At 46.2% G+C, this 20,171-nt stretch overlaps 2 protein-coding genes across 4 annotated transcripts in view; both read right to left on the bottom strand.

The window, feature by feature from the left end:
* The window catches only part of LOC119154216 (fer-1-like protein 4), a 41,499-nt gene extending 33,962 nt beyond the window's left edge, over positions 1-7,537 (bottom strand). Inside the window, exons 1-5 of one of the 3 annotated variants that reach the window (XM_037401486.1) lie at positions 6,517-7,537; positions 5,402-5,552; positions 3,522-3,577; positions 2,666-2,754; positions 468-567 (exon numbers count right to left, since the gene is read on the bottom strand). In XM_037401486.1, the coding sequence (XP_037257383.1) occupies positions 468-567; positions 2,666-2,754; positions 3,522-3,577; positions 5,402-5,552; positions 6,517-6,558 (438 nt within the window). In that variant the 5' untranslated portion in view covers positions 6,559-7,537. Of the gene's footprint in view, positions 1-467; positions 568-2,665; positions 2,755-3,521; positions 3,578-3,687 lie in introns of all 3 variants that reach the window. The other 2 variants (XM_037401485.1, XM_037401487.1) reach the window with 2 other exon arrangements.
* Positions 7,538-10,539: 3,002 nt separating this feature from the next.
* Positions 10,540-20,171, bottom strand: part of CPNE1 (copine 1) — a 41,436-nt gene continuing 31,804 nt past the window's right edge. Inside the window, 12 exon segments of the mRNA XM_037402730.1 lie at positions 10,540-11,729; positions 12,162-12,259; positions 12,504-12,546; positions 12,548-12,748; positions 14,492-14,625; positions 17,032-17,083; positions 17,160-17,214; positions 17,872-17,929; positions 17,932-18,004; positions 18,414-18,474; positions 18,573-18,657; positions 19,798-19,897. Of these exon segments, the coding sequence (XP_037258627.1) occupies positions 11,625-11,729; positions 12,162-12,259; positions 12,504-12,546; positions 12,548-12,748; positions 14,492-14,625; positions 17,032-17,083; positions 17,160-17,214; positions 17,872-17,929; positions 17,932-18,004; positions 18,414-18,474; positions 18,573-18,657; positions 19,798-19,897 (1,065 nt within the window). The 3' untranslated portion in view covers positions 10,540-11,624.

The following is a 20,171-nucleotide window of genomic DNA, read 5'->3' as shown; positions in this document are numbered from 1 at the left end:
ACACTGCCCCAGACCATTGTTAAGCTATTCAGTTAGTACTGGTGTTCAACCCAAAAGCTCACTGGGGGTCCCCAAAGCATCCTGCCACCTTCAGCCTCACCCCCTCAGCTCCCCTTTGCTTGGCGCCCTGCAGCAGCGCACGTCCACGTGCTGCGTGGTGTAGGAAGCAGATGAAATACCACCTCCTACATCCATCACCCAGGCTTGGGGAGATTTTACTAAGCCCTTGGCAGGTCTGCAGGACCCCAGGCCCACTCCACACACTTCTGGATGCTTGTAAAATCACTTGATGGATGTCAAGTGGCTGCACCCCCGTGCAGAGAGGGCACAAATGCTGCAGAACTCCCAGGTTCAAACAGCACCTTGGACTCCCCCTCCAGCTCCAAATCCACCTGGGAAGCACCACACAAGGTTTCCCACAATGTCTTCCCGGTTGCTGATAGCTAGGCCACCCACGGAGGACTTACACCAGTGACTCTGTGGTTCCTGTCGACAAGGGCCTCCCGGATGATCAGCCTGCCAGATGTCATCAGGTGCTGAAGGCTGAGGACAAGGGTACCGAGAAGCCTGAGACAAAACCAGAGGCTGCAGCAAAACTGTATATAGCATCAGCACCTACATCATGTGTGAAGAGAGTACCAGGATCTCCGCTCTCCTGCTCACAGCCCCTCCGAGATGCAGCAAAGGCCATCAAATGCTGCAGCACTTTCCATAGGAAGTCTGGCAACCAAAATACCTGAGACCCACTGACCCTGCAGCAGGTCATGCCTCCACCCCAGTCATGCCCAGGCAGCTGCCTGCAACCAAGCTGCCATCAGTGGTTAAAGGCTTGTATGGATCCAGTCCCACGGTGTGTGAGGGAGCTCCCCCCTTCAGCAGAGCTAGGCTTCACAGGAGCCAGCCTGTATCTGGGTACCCAGCGGAACTGGGGTGACTCTTCCCAGACAAAACTGGGAAGCAGAGACTCCACACAAGGAAATACAGAAACAGGACATAAAGCCATGGCCACAGGGATGTCTGCAGCAAATCAGGCCAAAATTTACCTACTCCAAAAAGGCTTCCGTCTGAGGAAAAGTCATCTGGCTCCCTACCAAGTGGCAGGAACACATGAGGGATCACATTCAGCTGCTCCTAAGCCCACCTTGTGTTACTGCTGTCTGGAACCTGTTTGTATATTGGCCTCCATCTCCCTGTGGCAGTTTTGCCAGCAGCTGAGCTAAGTCCCACATGGAACAGAGCTTCCTATTGTCTGCTGGAAACCACCACTGGGGTGTTTCACTGCCTGCCCAGGACCATGACAAGAGGAATCATTCCCCAGTCACCTTCAACTGCAAGCTGCTGATCTCTTGGTATTGCCTCTCACCTCTCTCTTTTCTCAGATGCAGGGCCTGCCTGATCTCCTACCCCCAAGGAAGGAATGTCTCCATCATCCCCCTCCTCTTCAGTTTGGTGCTGCTGCCATAGAAAGGCTGCACACACAGAACTCCAGAGACCATAGATCAATACAGCAAATTTTCTCCTTCTATCCTTCCACAGTCTCTTCCTATTTATTTTTGATCATTCCAGTGCACTGTCCAACCGCTTTTAAACTGCAGCGTCTATTACCTGCCATTACTTTGCTCCCCAGCAGCAGAGGTGTGTGGATAGATGCTGTCAGTGCCTGTCCAGTCATTTCCCATTGGGCTTCTCTTCTCAGCACAATCAGGTCCTGGTGTTTTGTTACTGTTTGCTTTATTTGTTCTACAGCACTTTCTATTGACATTTCTGTCAGAAACAATTCCTCTAATCCAGCTCCCATAAGGAAAGCATCCAGTAAACAGTGACACAAAGTTCAGCCACATTTTCTGCTCTGGCTTTACCTTTAGGTGTCTCACATGTGCTGTGCTCATCTGTTTCCTCCACACCCTCTCCGGCAGGGTTGTGATGGTTTTGAAAAGGTCTGCATTATTAGCTGCCTCTAGAAAATTGTTCCTGTTGGTTTTCCCTCACTTCCCACATTTTGCTTATCAGAGCTGACACCTTTCCCTCCATCCTCATGCTTCACACATCCTAGAAGGACATGACTCTGCTCCCTTGCTTGGTCTACCACCACTAAATCTGTCCCCTCTACTCTGGAGTCTCCCTGAAGTGTTTTACAACTGATGGAACAGCTGTTGAGTCCACAGCATTGTGCCTGTTGCACCTAGACACATTTTAAATTCTGGCTGATCCTTTAAATTGCTGTAATTTTTAAAGGTTAAACCACACTACCATGAGCTCAGGGCTTTTCCCCACTCGTAGGCATGTTGAATTTGAGTGCAGCATGGTCAGTCACCACCTGGATCTATAGGGTGAGAGCAGGTCCCCACTTTGCTCTAAGTCTTGCCCTTGTAGCTCTATTTTTTAGGGCTCGATTTTACCTTTGTCCCACCTGGGGGTCTGATCTAGACCCTTACGTAATCTGTTACTGCTGGCACAACTAAATGATTCCACTTATTTAACTTAATATATACAGCACTGCTGCCCCATCAGAACCAGCTCCATCCCTCTTTTATAAAACTTGTATGCTGCTCATCTGCCTCCCATCAGATTTCCAATAAACATTTTCTACTCCCAGTAGAAAATTCAGAGGCCAGTATGTCTCTTACCCCACCTCTGCTTATCACCTGACAACCAAAGGACCTACCTGTTACTGAAAACCTTGCTGCAGTTGTAAACCGTAATGGACAGCACTTCCCCCATGACGAGCTCCCCATAATGAGGCCAGCAAAAAAGCTACAAGCAAACAGAGCAGGAAGAGAGAGTTCATTCCCAGCCACGCTCTCCCATGTTGGCCAATCTCTGCAAAATGACCGAACCAACGAGCATGACAAAAAACTGCTGCAGTGGGAAGTTACGTTCCTGCTGGCCCAGGCAGACCCTGCAGCTGGGAATGGAGGAAGGGTGGGGAGGGGAGCAAGAGCCCCTCCATCAGCACAGAGCTGCAGGTCAGCTACTAAAGAAGTTGGAGCACCATCACACTGGCTCTTGCCAGGATGATGCTTGTGCCTGCTGAGGTCCCCAAGCCGACAGGTGGTGTGAGACGGGGTATGGGAAGGTACAGTAACCTGGAGAGAACAGATCACCCAGGGCAGGGAGCCATGAGGCTCAGGCACATCGCCAGGCTGCCCCCTGCCAGGCCGCAATTCACCTGACACACAAACTGGCTGGCTGCCTTGTGGCTGGCAAGAGGGAGATGTCCCTCCTGCCCCCCAGTCCTTCTTCTCCTTTCCTAGGTGACACAGAGGCACCTGGCTGAGACAGGAGACAAGCAATGAGGAGCACCTGCCCGTCTGGCACGGCTGGGCTCTTACAGGGTTCAGGGATGCAACAGCGAAGGTGGGTGCTAGGAGGAACACTTCCCAGCCCACTCCCTGTCCCCATTACCCCCCTCCTGCCCTACAAGTCATTAACTGAGACGCTGCCATGTCCTGTCCCTGTCCCACGGATGACACTTATGGAGAAGCCCCGGTGCTCCATGCACCCTGTCGGTGTGCTCTCACCTCCCCGAAGACAGCCTCTGGGCCACAGTGGATCTTCCTCGTCTTCTGAGTGAAGCCTTGGAAAGGAGAGGGGAGGCGTGAGATGCCAGCAGGGCAGCCCAGCCCACCCAGCTGCCACAGGGAAAGCAGACCCCATTCCCTCCATCCCTCCCTGGCCAGGGCCCACCTCGGAAGCTGAGTTGCACCTGCCGCTCGCCATGGCCAGGCAGCCAGGAGAGACGCCGGACACCAACGCTGAGCGCCATGGAGCCAGTGACAGGCAGTGCTGCCCAGCTCCGCCTGCCTGTCGTGACTCAGCCGTGACTCGCCCGGCCGGTTTGGCCACCCACTCCCTGCCCCAGAACCCCATGGACCCAGCAGGGCAGCCCTGGCTGCTCCATCAACCTCAACCCTGGGGCACTGAGCTGGCTCTGGGCCAGGGGACAGCCCCTGCAGGTCAACCAGCCCTAGCCCCCCGGGACCACGGCCCAGCTGGGCACAGGGGAGCACCAAGCCACAGGGGGCTCGGGAAGGCACCTCACAGACATCTGCCCCGTGCCCTGCAATGGACAGACCCTGACGGCTGTCCCCTCATGCTCCGCGGCAGGCACAGGCCTGCTGGAGACAGGGAGCCGGGGCGCACAGCGCTGGGCACTCTCCCTTCCCTGGACCACGAAAGGAAGGAGAAATGAAAATTGCCCAGCGGAGGCCATCACACAGCTGCACTTCAACACTGGACTAATGCCCTATGGGGGTGAGGGCCTTAGAAAGCCAGGACTGGAAGATGCGGGCCCGAGTGCTGCGGCGATGACAGGAGCCTGGCTCTGTTTTTGATCCCCCTCCTCCAGCACAAAATCATGGCTTCTGCAGTTAAAACCCTCCAAAGCAAACAGAGGGAGGGTGGGGAAGGGAAGCTGGCCAGGCCAGCTCCCAGTCTTCTAATGAGGAGGGCTAGGCTTCCTGACAGGAGGAAACAGCGCTCAGGCTAGCGCATGCTCAGCAGCCTTCGCTCACCTCCCCCCTGCCCCACAGAGCAGCACACCAACACAATGGGTCAGAGCAGCTAAGCTGGTATAGGTGGGAAGCCAGGACACTTTGGGAGACAGAGGCTGCAGCCCAGGTGCTTGTCTCTGCCCTGCAGAGCTGGCATTGAAACCCACGAGCTCCAGCTGCTCCACAGGGCACTGACTCCGGCCCCCTGCAGCAGCGAGGCTGCAGGAGGGAAGCCTGAGGCACATCATGCCAGGAGCTGGCTCTGCTCACAGCTGCACTCACCAGCTTGGCCTAATCAAGCTCATCTGTATGAGAACTAGTAAATGAGAGATCTGGGAGCCCTTCCAGGCTGGATTCAGGCCAGATTAAAGCAATTGTACAGTCATGAGCTCAGCAGAGTTTGGAAAGCATTTCTCCCTCCTGCAGGACAGCTCTCCCACTTGGTGCCCAGCACATCCATACAGAGCATAAAGGGCACCTTGCAGCAGGCCAGGGTGACTAATCCAGCTCTGCAAACACAGAGAAGTGAATCATGCCTGAGCAATGCCAGGCTGCTTCCAAGCAAGCCCTGCAGTTATTTCTCTCTTACACAAAAGCTTCCTGGAGTGCCAGGGAAGCAGGGCTGGCTGGCGGCAGTGGAAACAAGCCACCGTGCAGAGGATGCCACTTCACAGTGCAGCAACAAAACATAGCAGGCCGGCAGCATTCAGCACCACTTCTGTGAGCCCAAAGGAGCAAGCCCATCACCTCAGGGCAGCAGAGAAAGCTCAGTGCACTGACCCCACATGCAGTCACCACTGGAAGGGGGCAACAGATGCCATTTAGGCTGTTTAATGAGACACTCATACCGAAGTGTGGTACTGATGGGTGGATGAAGTATTTGCTCAAAGCTGATCAAAAGCGATTACCTCCCAATGGAGTCTGTGTCTTTTCCTCAAACACTTGCATGCAAGTGATGTGACTGCTCCACCTGAAGCAGGTGCCTCGTTTTGGTGAAACAGTCCCCGAGGGAATCAAGCATTTCAGAGCTTGAGTAGGGCCCTCAGCCCAACAAGCTGTCTGGGAAAAGAAGGTGGTGGATGGAGCATTATCTCCTATAAAGGACAGAGCTCTGTCAAGTAGCATGGCATAATCCAGCATGAAATGTCACCAGTATTTATTGCCAGGTGCCCTAGAAGCAAGAGGAACCCTCCCTGATGAGCTCCCACGCACAATAGCTTTTGATTTATACAAAGCCCCAAGGCTGAAATATCTTTGGGGACTGCTAGTACAAGGGTGCTTGCTCAATCTCAGCCAAGGCCAGAGTAAAGAGACTTCTGGGGTGTTCCCAGTGCTTACCATGGAGATAAAGCAAAAGTGTGATCTACAACAAAGGAGAGTGTGCACTGCACTGGGCAAGAATCACACGATCTCCTGAAGAAGAAAACCCCAGCTCAGACCTGAGCTTGTCTACCTCAAGCAACAACCATGCATCTAAATTCCAGATACATCCAGGGCAGCACATACCTCCCAGCCTCTCACCAAAGCACCCAGCAGCTGCCTTCACTGCCTCTGAAACTAGCAAGATACAAGAATGCAAGAAAATGGGCAAAACTGTGCTGTCCCAGTTCAGCACCTTCCAAGCTTGACCCTCCTCCCATGGCTTTTCATCTGGGCCCACACATGTGAAGCTCTTGTTCTCAACTGACAACCACGGGACTTGCACTCCTTTGCTCATTCACATTTCAGCCACTAACCTGCAGGTAAACAGCATCTCCAAATTCTCCTCTGCTCCCACAGGGAGAAGAATTTCCTCAGATTTACCTCTACCATGTCTTGACCTCCTCCTCCCAAAAACAGGGAAGGTCTCTCCTACCATCAATAAGTCCAGCACCTGGAGACCTCAGCTAGCTGCAGAACAGACAGCGACTCCACTCCTCATAGTCAGTGCAGAGACACAGGATTCACTCTCTTCGAGTGGCAACTAGAGAGATTTAAGAAGCAGAGGATTTCCCACTATGCATTCTACTATCTCAGAGCTCACCTTCTGCCCTCTCAAGGCTGGAGCAAAGGGAAGTCCCAACATGCTTTCAGTGCCTTGTCAAAGAAACCATCCACTGAAGCAGAGCAGTACACACTGCCACTGGTCCAAACAAGGGATTGTTGAGCCTTCAGAACTACTGCTGTAAATATTTTTTACAGAAAAAAATATTAAAAAGAAAAAGACACTCTCTTAGGTTTTCTTGTACATGTAATACAGGAAAGGAGAGCTCTTGCCTACAGGTTGTAAGCAGCTGAAAACATAAGTAAAGGATGGTGTCAACCACAGTGCAGTTTCTCGAAAGACGAGTTGGCAGTTTTCCTCCCTCTTTTCCACACTTGTAACACATTTTAGTTTAGGCAGCCACTCAAGAACAGAGGTTGCTTAGTTTCCTTCAAGGATCTAAGTGCAAGAAAATTTTGTGCTGCAAGCTAGATGGAGGATTTCAGGAAAGACAGCCCAGCTTTCCCTAGAGGAAGCCATCTGCTGCCTGTGGAACCCAGGAAGACACACTGTGGTCAAAACTAGGTTTGAATAAAAAACTAGCATAAAAATTCATCTTTGCTCAGCAGTAGTCCTAGACCCACAGCCCTTCAAGCACAAGTTACATACTAGTTTGGTGGCAGACACCATCCAGAACAACTAGTCTAGCTGAGGATGTGGATTCAAGTCCAGGTTCTGCTTTCACACAGGTGTGTACCCTACCAGTTTCATAGCCTGAATCACCACGGCAGTCTTCCCATGCATTCTCACCATTTCCTGGTTTACCTGGTACAACAGACAAGTTTATTCATAATTTCACAGTAAGAAACAGCTCATCTTACTGCAGGACATACATTAAGCAGTCTTAGTGATTAAAAAGTAACAGAAATAACGATGATGGAAAATGTGCTCTGCTTCTGCAGCTCTTCACACTCAACCTAGGCTAACTCAGATGCTGAATCACCACCAGGCTAGTACTATAGCTAAGACCTGCCATAAACCATAACATCCACATTGCTGGATGTGGATAACTGGCTAGCTGAAAAAGGTCTCATAGTCATAGTCCAGCTGGCTGGACAAAAATGCACATCGCTCTCAGCTTCTCTGAAGTAAAGCAAAAATACACTGTCTTTGGCTGTTCTTGTTACACAATAACAGGAAGATTTCGGTGGGAAAAGAATGTTGCAGGTGGGAACAGATAACTACAGAAGAGAAACTAGGGGCGGGCTTGGTATTTAGGCAACTAACCAATAATGAGCTTAACTTTTGTAATATGTATGAGCTAATTATAAGAAGGCATAAAAGGTGACTGTAAGGGACAATAAATGAAGTCTGCTGATCACTCATATTGAGTGACTGTGTCTTCCCTCCGTCACAACAAATGGCGCCCGAACAGGGACCCTAGAGAGGGCTGAACCTGCGAGCCACGGTTCGACGGAGATTCGGGTACCGGTCCTGAAAGCAGCGCAGGAGGCGGAAGGGCACAGTCCCCGCGCCCGGAGCACCTACAGAGGGTCCCGCCGGCCACACGTCGCCGAAGTCTTGCAAAGGCTGCAACAGCGCTGACGAAGGTATGGAGAGACAAGCAGCGTACGATTCGCTCATATGCTTTTTAGAAAAGCGGAGCGTTCGGGACATAGATTGTAAAAAGGAATTACCCGGGTTATTAGCGTATGGGATAGTATCTGGGACCCTCGCGGCAGCGCGCGGCCCGGCAGGCCCCTTCCCGGCCATGGTTTCTCTCCAAGGCGGCACCATCCCCCCCCTCCAATCGGCGCCATGGCGATGCAAGCGGCCAAGCGAGCTAACATCTGGCTGCCCCCAGAGGTCAATCGGATCCTTTATATTCGGAACCTGCCGTATAAAATCACGGCGGAGGAAATGTATGATATGTTTGGGAAATACAGACCTATTCGACAAATCAGAGTTGGAAACACTCCTGAAACAAGAGGAACAGCTTAAGCTTCTCAAGGAAAAATACGGAATTGATTACAAACCCACCAAAAAAAAAAGTGCTTCAGATGTCCCCTACAAGAAATGGGTTTCTGCCTTGAACTAGCAAACATCTCTGTGCTTAAAGAGAAGCCTTTTTGCCTCGATGGAGATAATTTATTCTGTATTCTGTATTTATGCTGTATGCTGAATGTGGAAATTGGTTGGGACTAGGAGGCTGGCTTAAAGGCATTTTGCAAACGGGATTATTATTTTTGATCGTTATTGTAATAATAGTTTTTTGATCAAAACCAGCCAAATTATTTGTAAGCATTAGGCATATCTGAAGAGAATGCCTTTATTTGAATCAGCAGTTAAGGTGTAGTTTAGTCTGATACTGTGGTTTTATCTGCTTCTGGTGAATTTTTGAAGTGATGAAATCACAGATACAAGGTATACTAAGAGTTATGAGGTAATAAGGTAATAATCTAAGTAAGGGTGCTGTCTTTTTATATCTACAAGTGCAATATGTTTTTATGTAGCAGAGAGAAACTTTAACAATAATGTTGCTTGAGTGAGATGTGCATGTGACAACTTGGGAAAAGGGATATCACAACTGGAGTGCAACAGTGTTTCTATGTCTGGCAGAGTGAAATCTTTCAAGACCTGAGTTTAGACAGTCTAAAATAAATTGTTAGTATTCAGAAAACCCATCTTAAGCCTCTTTTGCTTACATAGTGTTATGAAAGTCAACTGCTATTGTAGAGAATTAATGATTTTTTAACACATATTAACAAATACTACTATTTTAACTTGAGGCAGGCGAGTGAGAAATACGTGTAGCTTTTGAGGGAATGTCAGCATAAATCGCACTTACAGTAAGACTGCATTTTTAATTACTGTACTCGTTAAGATTCAATGATGCCATAAGGCTAAGGCCTTTTATCACAGATTGGTTCTGAACTAAAAGGTGTGTGCACATGTAGATATGCACATTTGTGTTATTTTCCTTAATTGGCTACAATATAATTAGGTTGGGGACTAGATCTTGGGAATTTGTCTATTATACTTCTGTTTGTTAAGGAACGTGCATAAGATACAGCACCCATGTAGGCTTGGCTTGTGGCATAGTTGTCAAATTTAGCATAGACATTCAGACAGATAAGCAACGTACTCTTCTTGTGTTTATCACCTACAAGCCATTATGGCTTAGTGTGCAAATCTGTATGCAACTATTGAAAAATCCACTTATGAATGTATATAGCTTAGAACTAATTTTTTCCCTTTGTTAATTCTTTGATATCAATGAGGTACTCTTCAGAAAATGTATGGACTGGTTGGTTGCATAAGGGCAGTTGTTATTTGGACAGAAAATTGTTAATGGTCAGGGATTTTCCACTAAAATATTTGCAAATATTCCTAGTCAAACATAACTTTGGTTTCTTTTTGGGTTTTGAGCTTGCATTAGTCCATGTTCAGAACTTTAAAATTACCTTTGAAGTTTTTAAACTTTTTATATCACTGGAACAGAAAGAGCATCTAAATTAAAGCTTCAAGCTAACTTTATTTTTCAAGTATTTCTGGAATTATACTTCTGAACTGAGATTTTATAAGTTGGCTGTGTATTTTCCTGTGTTAAAACGCTGTTATTGAAAATGGTCAACCAGGCCTATGTCACCCAAAATAAAAACGGGGGAATCGTGGATAACTGGCTAGCTGAAAAAGGTCTCATAGACATAGTCCAGCTGGCTGGACAAAAATGCACATCGCTCTCAGCTTCTCTGAAGTAAAGCAAAAATACACTGTCTTTGGCTGTTCTTGTTACACAATAACAGGAAGATTTCGGTGGGAAAAGAATGTTGCAGGTGGGAACAGATAACTACAGAAGAGAAACTAGGGGCGGGCTTGGTATTTAGGCAACTAACCAATAATGAGCTTAACTTTTGTAATATGTATGAGCTAATTATAAGAAGGCATAAAAGGTGACTGTAAGAGACAATAAACGAAGTCTGCTGATCACTCATATTGAGTGACTGTGTCTTCCCTCTGTCGCAACAGCTGGAAAACAAAAGGAAAAGCACAGAAAGGAAATAAAAGTCCAAACACATTATGTAAGTCAAAGCAGATTATTTATTTACGAAACTGAAATTGATGACCGCTTTGTAGTGCAATGACAAGCACAAGTTTCTTTATCTCTATTTTGAAATGAACCATCCCCTGCCACCTCCCCAAACAATTGTGCTTTACCACCATGTGCCTGTTCTACAGTCCCCAGACCATGTGATACACACTTCACATTTTTGAGGACAAGGAAGCACCTCTTTGGAGTTCCACAGATAGTTACTTTTTCATTTCATAACTTCTGTGACAAAGAAATAACTCAAATCATCTTTATTTCATGTTCCTTGTTGCTGGGTTTTGAAAGTCACATTAATGTGACTCATTAATCCCAATCTTGATTAATTAACAATTAATCCTCATTAATCCCCCCCCACTAATAAGCAGACCGCAGTGTTCTTAAACTGCAACAGTGGCTCCAAGCAAGAGACTATCACAGAGGAAATTTTTGCTGATAGAAAAACGTGATTAAGAAGACTGCAAAGTATGGTCACTGAAATTTAAAAATAAACCTCTGTATACAGCAATATACTGGCACTTTATGAAGGCACAACAGGAACTACCGCAGGCATCTGACCAACAGACTTCAGTACCCATCATGACAGAAGGGTCCCTGTTCCCACAGAAGAAAAAGAAAAAAAACCAACAAAACAAACCATATCAAGGAACACACGGTAAGTATCATTACAGCAAACATGACTGCAGTACTTCTCCTGCTCAGCACAGCAAAGCAGCATTGCATGAGCAGCCCAGTGCACATGCCCACTGTGATACCATGCAGCAGATGGGCTGTGTCAAGCAATGATGCATGGTATGATGTGTCACTGTTGCAAGGTGGAAAACCAGCAAGGTCTATTTTTCTGTGACAAACTGCCAGCAGCTGTGGGTTTTTCCTTATATATAGTTCTTCCTATTAGGAACAGGAAAGATCAAAGATACAGAGCACAAGCAGGTGAAAGAATTAGTGTGAATGGTACGATCTTGAGGCACTGAGCACTGACAGTGTGTGCAAGGGAGAGCATGGGTGCAGACAGCTTTCTTCATGCCAGTGATACAGGTGGCCAGGGTCAGGCTGCAATCTACTTCATCATTATTTCTGACCATTTCACAGGTGGCCATCCCTGCCACTTACAGTATGACACCAGCTGCTTAGGCACTTCAGCCAGAACCATCTGGGAAAGTGCTTACTGGGAGCCCACAAGAACAAGGAGAATAAACCAGAAATACTGCAGAGAAAGGATTTATCAGCCCAGTGACAAGCACTCTTGCAGAACGCAGAGCACAGCCCCCACCCCATTTCATCTCACTCCCTGTTGCAAGAGTTCTTTGCTGCCGTTTAGCACTGCTGACGAAAATCACTTGTTCTCACCCCTGCACTGCTCCCTTTCCACTGCAAGCCTAGGCTCACACAGCCTTTATATGGCCCTGATCTGGGTGGGGTACTACCTAGCCACTAGCAATTTCTCTTATTTTGGGTTTTCATTTGACTCCATTCTTCAACCCAATTCACTGTGCAATGTGCATGAATGCTAGAGCCAACAGTGAAAGCAGGGAGGAGCTGCGGAATGACAGGACTGCTTTCAAAAAACAGGGAAGACTTAGCTTAAATCACTCACGGGACTCTCAACATCAGAGACTGACAATATGATCTCATTTCCTTGCCTAATAAATGTTTTGTATCCCAGGAAAGACATCATCTCATCTACTCCTTTAACTCTGCAATAGCCAAGAGACAGTATATTAAATCAATGATACAAGAGCTCTTTAAGAAAAAGCTGCAAAAGAGCTGTGACTAGGCACACAGTTTCAAACACACAAACATCCCAACTCTCACTGGTATCAAGCACTGGGACAGCAATTTGAGCATGCAACTTGCTGCCTTGTCTAGACCCATGCTTATTTTTTAGATGCAATAGCTGCATATACACTGGCATCAGGACTCTTCTGAAGTTAAAGACAACTTACATTTAACTGTCTGAAAGGCACAAACTGGACACAAACTGTCTTGTGCAACTGGCTCTCCTGTCAGAGACTTCAGGACACCATTGTCTCCATCAAGGAACTCCACTGCTTTGAAATCAGCTTTACCAACTCCAACAATAATGATGGACATTGGCAGCTTAGAGGCATGAACAATCGCTTGCCTAGTTTGATCCAGGTCAGTGATCTCTCCACCTGTGATGATCAGCAAGATAAAATATTGCTGAAAAACATTAGAAAGCACCCAGTTAGGGAATTCAACACCAAAGCTCACATAACTGAACGCAAATGGGGCAATTTCTTAGAGCAGGAAAGAAATTAGATGGTGCTGCAGATAAGACAAAACCAGAACATTAAAGAAGCTTATGCTTATTCACATTTCTCATATGCGTAGCACCTTTTATTGTGCACTTAGAATTTCCTCTGTACTAGAAAAAAGGTAGTCTTAAATTTAATTTATGAAAAACAATCAATTGGGAGAAAGTACTAGAGATGAGCAAAGTACTACTAAATCAACAAAGCTGCACACAGAATTCACTGATAAGGTGCTGCTTTACTCACTGATAACTCAAAAAGGCTAGTATGTAATATCCCTGCAGTGTAACTCAAAAAGTCGTCTTTTTTTAGTTATCAGTAATTTACATTGTAAGCATTAAAAATCTCAAAATACAGTGACAAACGTCATGACACAAAGACACTCTAGACATAACAAGAGGGGAAGAATACAGGACCTTTTCAAGAAGAAGAAAAAAATACCTCACACCAACAAATATGCACAGTGAAGTGTTTAAAATTTCCCTCCTTTTCCAGAGGGTAATGTTTGTACCTGGTTCTGAAATGAGCAACCACTGTTTTACAGCAGCTATCTATAGAATTCAAATGAAGACAGAAAGTGAGACACGCACAATTAAAATAAAACTGAATTTCCAATTCCAAAACCCAGTTAACACAAGGGTTACTATGGTTGTACCCCATTACTAGTTCTTTATTTAAATAGTTAGGTTTTCATCTGTAAGAAAAGGTAGAGATATTTAACATATAAAGAGAAATAAGATTCCCCCAAGTGTTGGGAAGGCTGAAAAATACCCTCAGAAATGTAAGAAACTGATTTCCCTAGACCAAGCACCTCACAGTGTGGGAAATTTATTTGACATACACACAAACCTAAGTAGAACCAAAAATACTGGCACAGCTAGGCCATAAAGCAAGTATCTGAGGGTACATCCAAATTCTTTCTGATCCGTCTGTCAGAAAGGAACCAGTTAAATCCATCAGGAAATAAGAGTCCTTAAGCAAAAGGATTAAGTTTATAAAGTTGAATTTAAACAGCAGCCACAGCCATGCAAGCACACAAATGAGACATGCAACACAACTGTAGGGTAGCATAGATTCTCTGCAATACAGTTAGCATACTGATTTAACAGTTCTCAGACTCCTTTGTTAATCCGGTCCTCTAGATAACCCTATTCTGCATGCCATCATGGTGGGACAGATAGTCGGGCCCTCTGGTATTTTTCTTGGAAGCAGTCTTTGTGCACATTCTTAAAAGCAAAATTGTTTGGAATAAAATACACAGGGCCCCTCCATACTGTGTGTACTCCCTACAGGTGATAGAGCTTGGCAAGATTGGTTAGAGGCAATTGCTGACAGAGTCCAACTGGTCTCAAAGCCAACACAGCACCTCTGTATACTTCAATAGTTAAGTGCAACGCTAGCAAACTGTGAAAAAGAGAAATAAACAGCACTTGAGCAATGTAAACTAGAGTCAAATGTCCATCATACAGGTTCATACCAATATGTACCAAGACAGTACCAATACCCTCTCTGTAGGTTGGTAAGAGAAGACCAAACTTGGGATCCTAAGGAAGGACGACAACACCACTTTACCATTCCATTCTATCCCACCGTGAACACAGAAAAACAGAATCAGCCCAACGCAGATCCACAGGAAAGGGCGTGCACTCACTGAAGGAGTTCCCTGTTGTGCCCAGCGCGCTGCAAACCTTGCCACGAGGTTTATAGTAGGAGAGAAATTGGTTGGCCCATAGAGTCGAATCTGAGGCAGGATCTGGTGGTAGGCACCCACTATTCCTTGGATCCCTGTAACACAAAAAAGGCAAGCTGCCAGAAGAGCTTCACAACTTCTGCAGTAATTATTTTGTAAGTACTACTAAATAGTATGGCAAAAGGATAACAACTCTCACACAGCTGTAAATGCCTGAAGGGCAAATAAGCAGCAGGATAACAGCAAATACACAAAGCACAAGGCCAGAACCAGTGGACAGCCGCAGAGACAGGATTTGCAGATTTCTCCCCCATTCTACATCCTTCATATCACTTTGGGCATCTAACATCACAGAACTCATGGAAGTTGTGGGAAAAGTGATCCAGTGAAGGCACTGATCACTATGTTTACCTTGTCCTTTCTACCTTGCATCCAATTTGCCTAGTTTAATTGCCTATAGTCTCACTAGACAACAAGGTCAGAAGTTCTCTGGAACAGTAACTTTTCATTTTCCTTGTATGCAAGTTAGACAATGATCCCTGTTTCAGGATTCAAACATTTCTGTAACAGAAATAGCAATCACTAAGATTTTTCCTAGGTAAGAAGTTTTCCTCAGGTTAACTAAACAACATATTTTTAAAAGTTGATTTTAAATGATGCATATTATTCTGTGGATCCATCTAAATTGTCCTATTCCTGGCTTTTATCAATGTAGCTTCATTTGCAACAACTGCTGCCTGTGTTGTTCACCATGCAGATTTTACTGCAATACCTCTCAGAACTACCACACAGGGACATTTAAAGAGCAAAGACACAGATCCCAGTGAGGCAGACAAAAATGAACTGTCCGAGGGAACGCTTGGATTTTCACACTGAATCTCGGATTCCATTTTTTGTTGGCCTTAGGCCAGATACTTTAGTCCTAAAAGGTCATAATCCGGCTTAGAGAGCAGCCATTAAAAACAGCTGTGTGGTGGGCTGACCCTGGCTGGATGCCAGGCACCCACCAAAGCCACTATCACTCCCCTCCTCATCCGGACAGGGGAGAGAAAATATAATGAAATGCTCATAGGTTGAGGTAAGGACAGAGAGATGACTCAGCAATTATCATCACAGGCAAAACAGACTTGACCTGGGAAAAATTAGTTTGATTTATTACTAGAGTAGGATACTGAGACATAAAACCTAAATCGTAAAAGACCTTCCTCCACCCCTCCCTTCTTCCCAGGCTTTACTCCCAATTCCTCTACTACTTCCCCCCACAGCAGTGCAGGTGGATGGGGAATGGGAGTTGTGATCAGTTCATCACATATTGTCCCTGCCACTCCTTTTCCTGCAGGGAGAGGACTCCTCACACTCTTCCCCTGTGTGGGGTCCCTCCCACAGGAGACAGCCCTCCACAAACTTGTCCAAAATGAGTCCTTCCCATGGGCTGCAGTTCTTCACAAACAGCTCCAGCATGAGCCCCACATTGCAGTCAGAAGTCCTGCCAGCAAACCTGCTCCCGCATGGGCTCCTCTGTCCACAGGTCCTGACAGGAGCCTGCTCCAGCGTTGGGCTTCCCACAGGGTCACAGCCTCCTTCAGGCATCCACCTGCTATGGTGTGGGATCCTCCATAGACTGCAGGAGGGTATCTGCTCCACCATGGGCCTCCATAGGCTTTGGGGGACAGCCTGCCTCACCATGGGCTTCACCACTGGCTGCCAGGGAACCTCTGCTCTGGCACCTGGAGCATCTCCTTCCCTCCTGCACCAACACTGGTGTCTGCAGGGCTGCTCCTCTCATATTCCCACTCCTCTCTCCAGCTGGAATTGCTGTTGCACAGTTGTGGGTTTCTTTCCCCTCCTCCTTAAATGCATTATCTCCAAAGTGCTACCACCATCACTGATGGGCTCAGCCTGGGCCAGAAGTGGGTCTGTTTTGGAGCTGGCTGACATTGGCTCCATCTGACATAGGCGAAGCTTCTAACAGCTTCTTAAGGAAGCCACCCCTGTAGCCTGCACCCCACCAAAATGTTGCCATGCAAACCCAATCCAGTCTGAAACAATCTCCACTAAAGGAGATGGCTATAAAGAAAATAAGCTTTAAGGACAAGCCTTTAAAAAGATTACATTTGTACATAGACACACTGCTGATGAAGTAACTGGTCTCCAACAGCCTTAGCAGATGGTCACTCTAGAAACATGACTAGCACAGGCACATTGCTGACCTGAATCCACTGCCGCCTATAACATACCAGAAGCAACCAAGTTGCAGCAACAAAAATTCCAGCACAGACTAACAATCAAATTAAAACCCAGACCCCTTCACTGGAGCGTATAAAGACCGCACAGAAATCTGCATCAACACACATCCATTTTTGTCCGTATCCAGGTGAGAGTAAATCCAGTTTCCTGCATATCTTGGTGCTGCATATAGTTTTCACCAGTTATGAAAGAAATACAACACTTCAAACATCTGTCCATCTCACAGTGAAGTATTAATAAAGAGGTGTCCTCACCCTGACAACAAGGGTTGCTGGGGTTGAAGTTCAAAGCGAACTCATGAGATACCTAGGAAAGGGGACATTACAAACAGTTAGGGAATGCAGACAGACAGAGCAACTGCCCAACGTTGCAAAGGCCCTACCTGCCAGCTAGAAGGAATCTGAGCTCCAAACCCAAATGCAGGAAACAGCTTGTCCCTGAAGAGAAAGGACAACAAGAAATAAGAAAGCAATTTTTCGTAACTCACTACTCTGTTTTATTCCCAGAAAGCAGTTGCGGACCAAGGTTCAATTCCTGCCATACAGAATGCATGCACCATCTAGCTCCCCATGGCCAGTCACCCAAAGGTTTCAGGCTTTGGCTTGACAGTTTCAGCACGTCTGTCAGTGCAGCACCCCACAGGACTCCCAGGAAATTTCAAAGTAGCAAAAGAAAAGCCAACCCAACCACAGCCTGGCTAAAGGACAGAACAGACAAACACGTTCCCACTGAATCAAACAGGGCATTCACGTTTGAAATGCACCGTCAGTAACAAGGGATTAGTGACCAGCTAAAGCAGCATTACAGAGTAACCCAAGGCCATAAAAGGGCAGACCTGGAGGGAGACAAACCAAGCAAATATGCCAATTATTTGCATATATTGCAAAAAATTACAAAGGGCTGCCACTGCGCTCCCTGGCAGTGACAGAAGCAGGAGAAAGCAGTAGCATCTCCTGCAGGCATTTCCCAAGGAAAGGCAGCACCTCAGTCACTCAGACACTACAAGTCAGAAACAAGCTATCAACCCTGATCACTGACACCTGCTGTGACACATTTTTGACACAGTGGCTAGATCAGTTAAGATCATTACATACATGTCATAATCTTGGACTACACTTCCCACACTCCAGATGGCATTCAGCTACTCATTATCCCATCTGGGCTGATGTAGTGAAGAGAATCTGGTGACTTGGGATCTCAGTTGGAGCCAGTGAAGTCCACGCCCACCTAACCAGCCACAATGACAGCAAGTCACTGATGCATCACCATAAGCAAATGAGAAGAACTAACCACACCCAGAAACGGAGGGTTAGACAAGGCCCACAGAGCTCCCCTTCTCCCAGGCACACAGGCAGTCCTACACAGGAGCAGGCAGGTAAATCTGTGTACCTTTTCCCACTGGGGTACATGCATGTTTAATAAATACTAATCTTTTCCACTGATAGACTGAACTGATTTCTCAGAAGAAATTTAAGGAAACCCTAGTTCCACTGAAGTTGCTACTTGATCACAAAAAGTAAAAATATAACATCATTTGGGTTTTGCAGTCTTCATCACTGCAAATAAAAGTACTAATCACAACTTCATTGCTCCTGCCACCTGTCACACCAAGAGGTACAGTGGGGAAACAACCCACTGTAAAGTTAATCTGGTAGCCTCCCATGATGTAGTCAAGAAACTAATATTGTGCCTCAATCCAGAGGAACAGAGTGTTACACCTCCTCCCCACAAGAACAGATTTCATTACAATCAGAAAATAAAAGAGAAAGAAAAAATCAACAAAAATCTTCCTACCTTGCAAGATTTTATCCTAATAATGTCAGAGTTTTTGTAGCTCTTTTTCTTTCTGTTTTTCTCAGGATTAATGCATTCAAATTCCACCTACAGAAAGCAAGAATGCAAGAAGCACATTCCCAAATATCTGCATTTACGACAGGGCATATTACTGAAACAGAAGAGTGTCACACATCACACAGTTACACAAATACTGAGCACAATTCTGAAATTTAGTATTAAAAAGGTCTGCAACTACTTTGGCTGCTATCTGACAAGTTAAACACTATGCTTTTGCTACTAGCACTGGGCAGAACACAAGGAAAGGCCTCAGAAAATCATTCTCCTCAGCAACGTAACTGTTACTCTATATGCAACTATGAAACAGTGTCAATTTTATCAGAGGGAAAAAAAAGTTGATCACAAATAAGATCACTCCTCTTAACATAATCAGGTTCTTTTTCCGTTAAGGGAAAGGAATGCACTCAAACAGAAGACGAGGCAAAACCTCAGCATGGGATAGCCTAAATTCACAGGCTCCCAATGGCAGTGTTTCACTTGAAATCAAAACTAATTGATGTAAGCTAGGGAAAGAGCCAAGAATCTTCCACAAACTTCAGGATTACAACCACAGAAGTCAAGCTGGCAGGCAACTGGAAGCAGTCCTAGGCTATCTGCTGTGTGGGAATTCATCTGTGAATTCTGATGAGACACTTCCACAATGAGAGTTCAGGTGCAGACAAGAGAGAAACTGGCATGACCAGCAAGTGATTCAACTTAGTCTAAACTGGATGCCCAAGACAAGGTAAGAAGAGTGCCCCTGGAAGAGCTGCTTCTCTCTGTCAGCTAGAAAGGCAACCAAGAAAGGGTGACCAGCTCAAGCACAAATGTTATCTGAGACAAGCCCTACCTCTGGGCTCACCTGTTAAAACATGAACAAGCCCTTTTATTTCCACTTGACTCAGCAGAGGCAAAAGCAAGCTGAACTGCTGGCCAAAGTGGCTGGTGGCCAGCACAAAATGGGCTCAAGGATGTCTTTAGGAAAAGGAATAGTAACAGTACCGAGGCAAATAATTCCCACACCAGGTTTTATTTTTCCCAGATGTTAGCTTAGTAATACAAAGATACACACAGAAAAATTCACTTTTGGAGGCAACAACTGAAAATATATCTCTGAGGTCCATATTAAAAAGGATTTCTGAAAGACTGACTTATGGACTGAGTTAGTGGGGGATTGAGAAAGCTCATCGGAGAGTCATCACTGGCTTTGTTTAGCTGAGTCAGATTAGTTTCAAAACTGCCTATTGAGTCATGTGACCCATCACTGTCATAATCTGCACACCATACCTGAAAGGGAAGAGAGCAAGCAATGGGCAAAGTGTACTGCATTAGGGAGAATGGCAGCTGCTCACCACATGATCTCCCATTTCTGACAGCTTTGCAGCAATGCTAGTGAACTCCCCTATCACATCTGAACCAGTGGCGTCATCCATATCACTAACTGAAACCTGATAGTAAGAGACACTCTGAGCGAACTGCTCAAAAAGGGAGATGTTGAATTGCTCACCCACTGCATACCCATAAGCACGCACAGTGAAAGTTATAATTAAAAGCCTTCCGC

Source organism: Falco rusticolus, chromosome 10 (assembly GCF_015220075.1).
Source record: "Falco rusticolus isolate bFalRus1 chromosome 10, bFalRus1.pri, whole genome shotgun sequence".
Classification (NCBI taxonomy): domain Eukaryota; kingdom Metazoa; phylum Chordata; class Aves; order Falconiformes; family Falconidae; genus Falco; species Falco rusticolus.
This window is presented reverse-complemented; position numbering and strand designations above follow the sequence as displayed.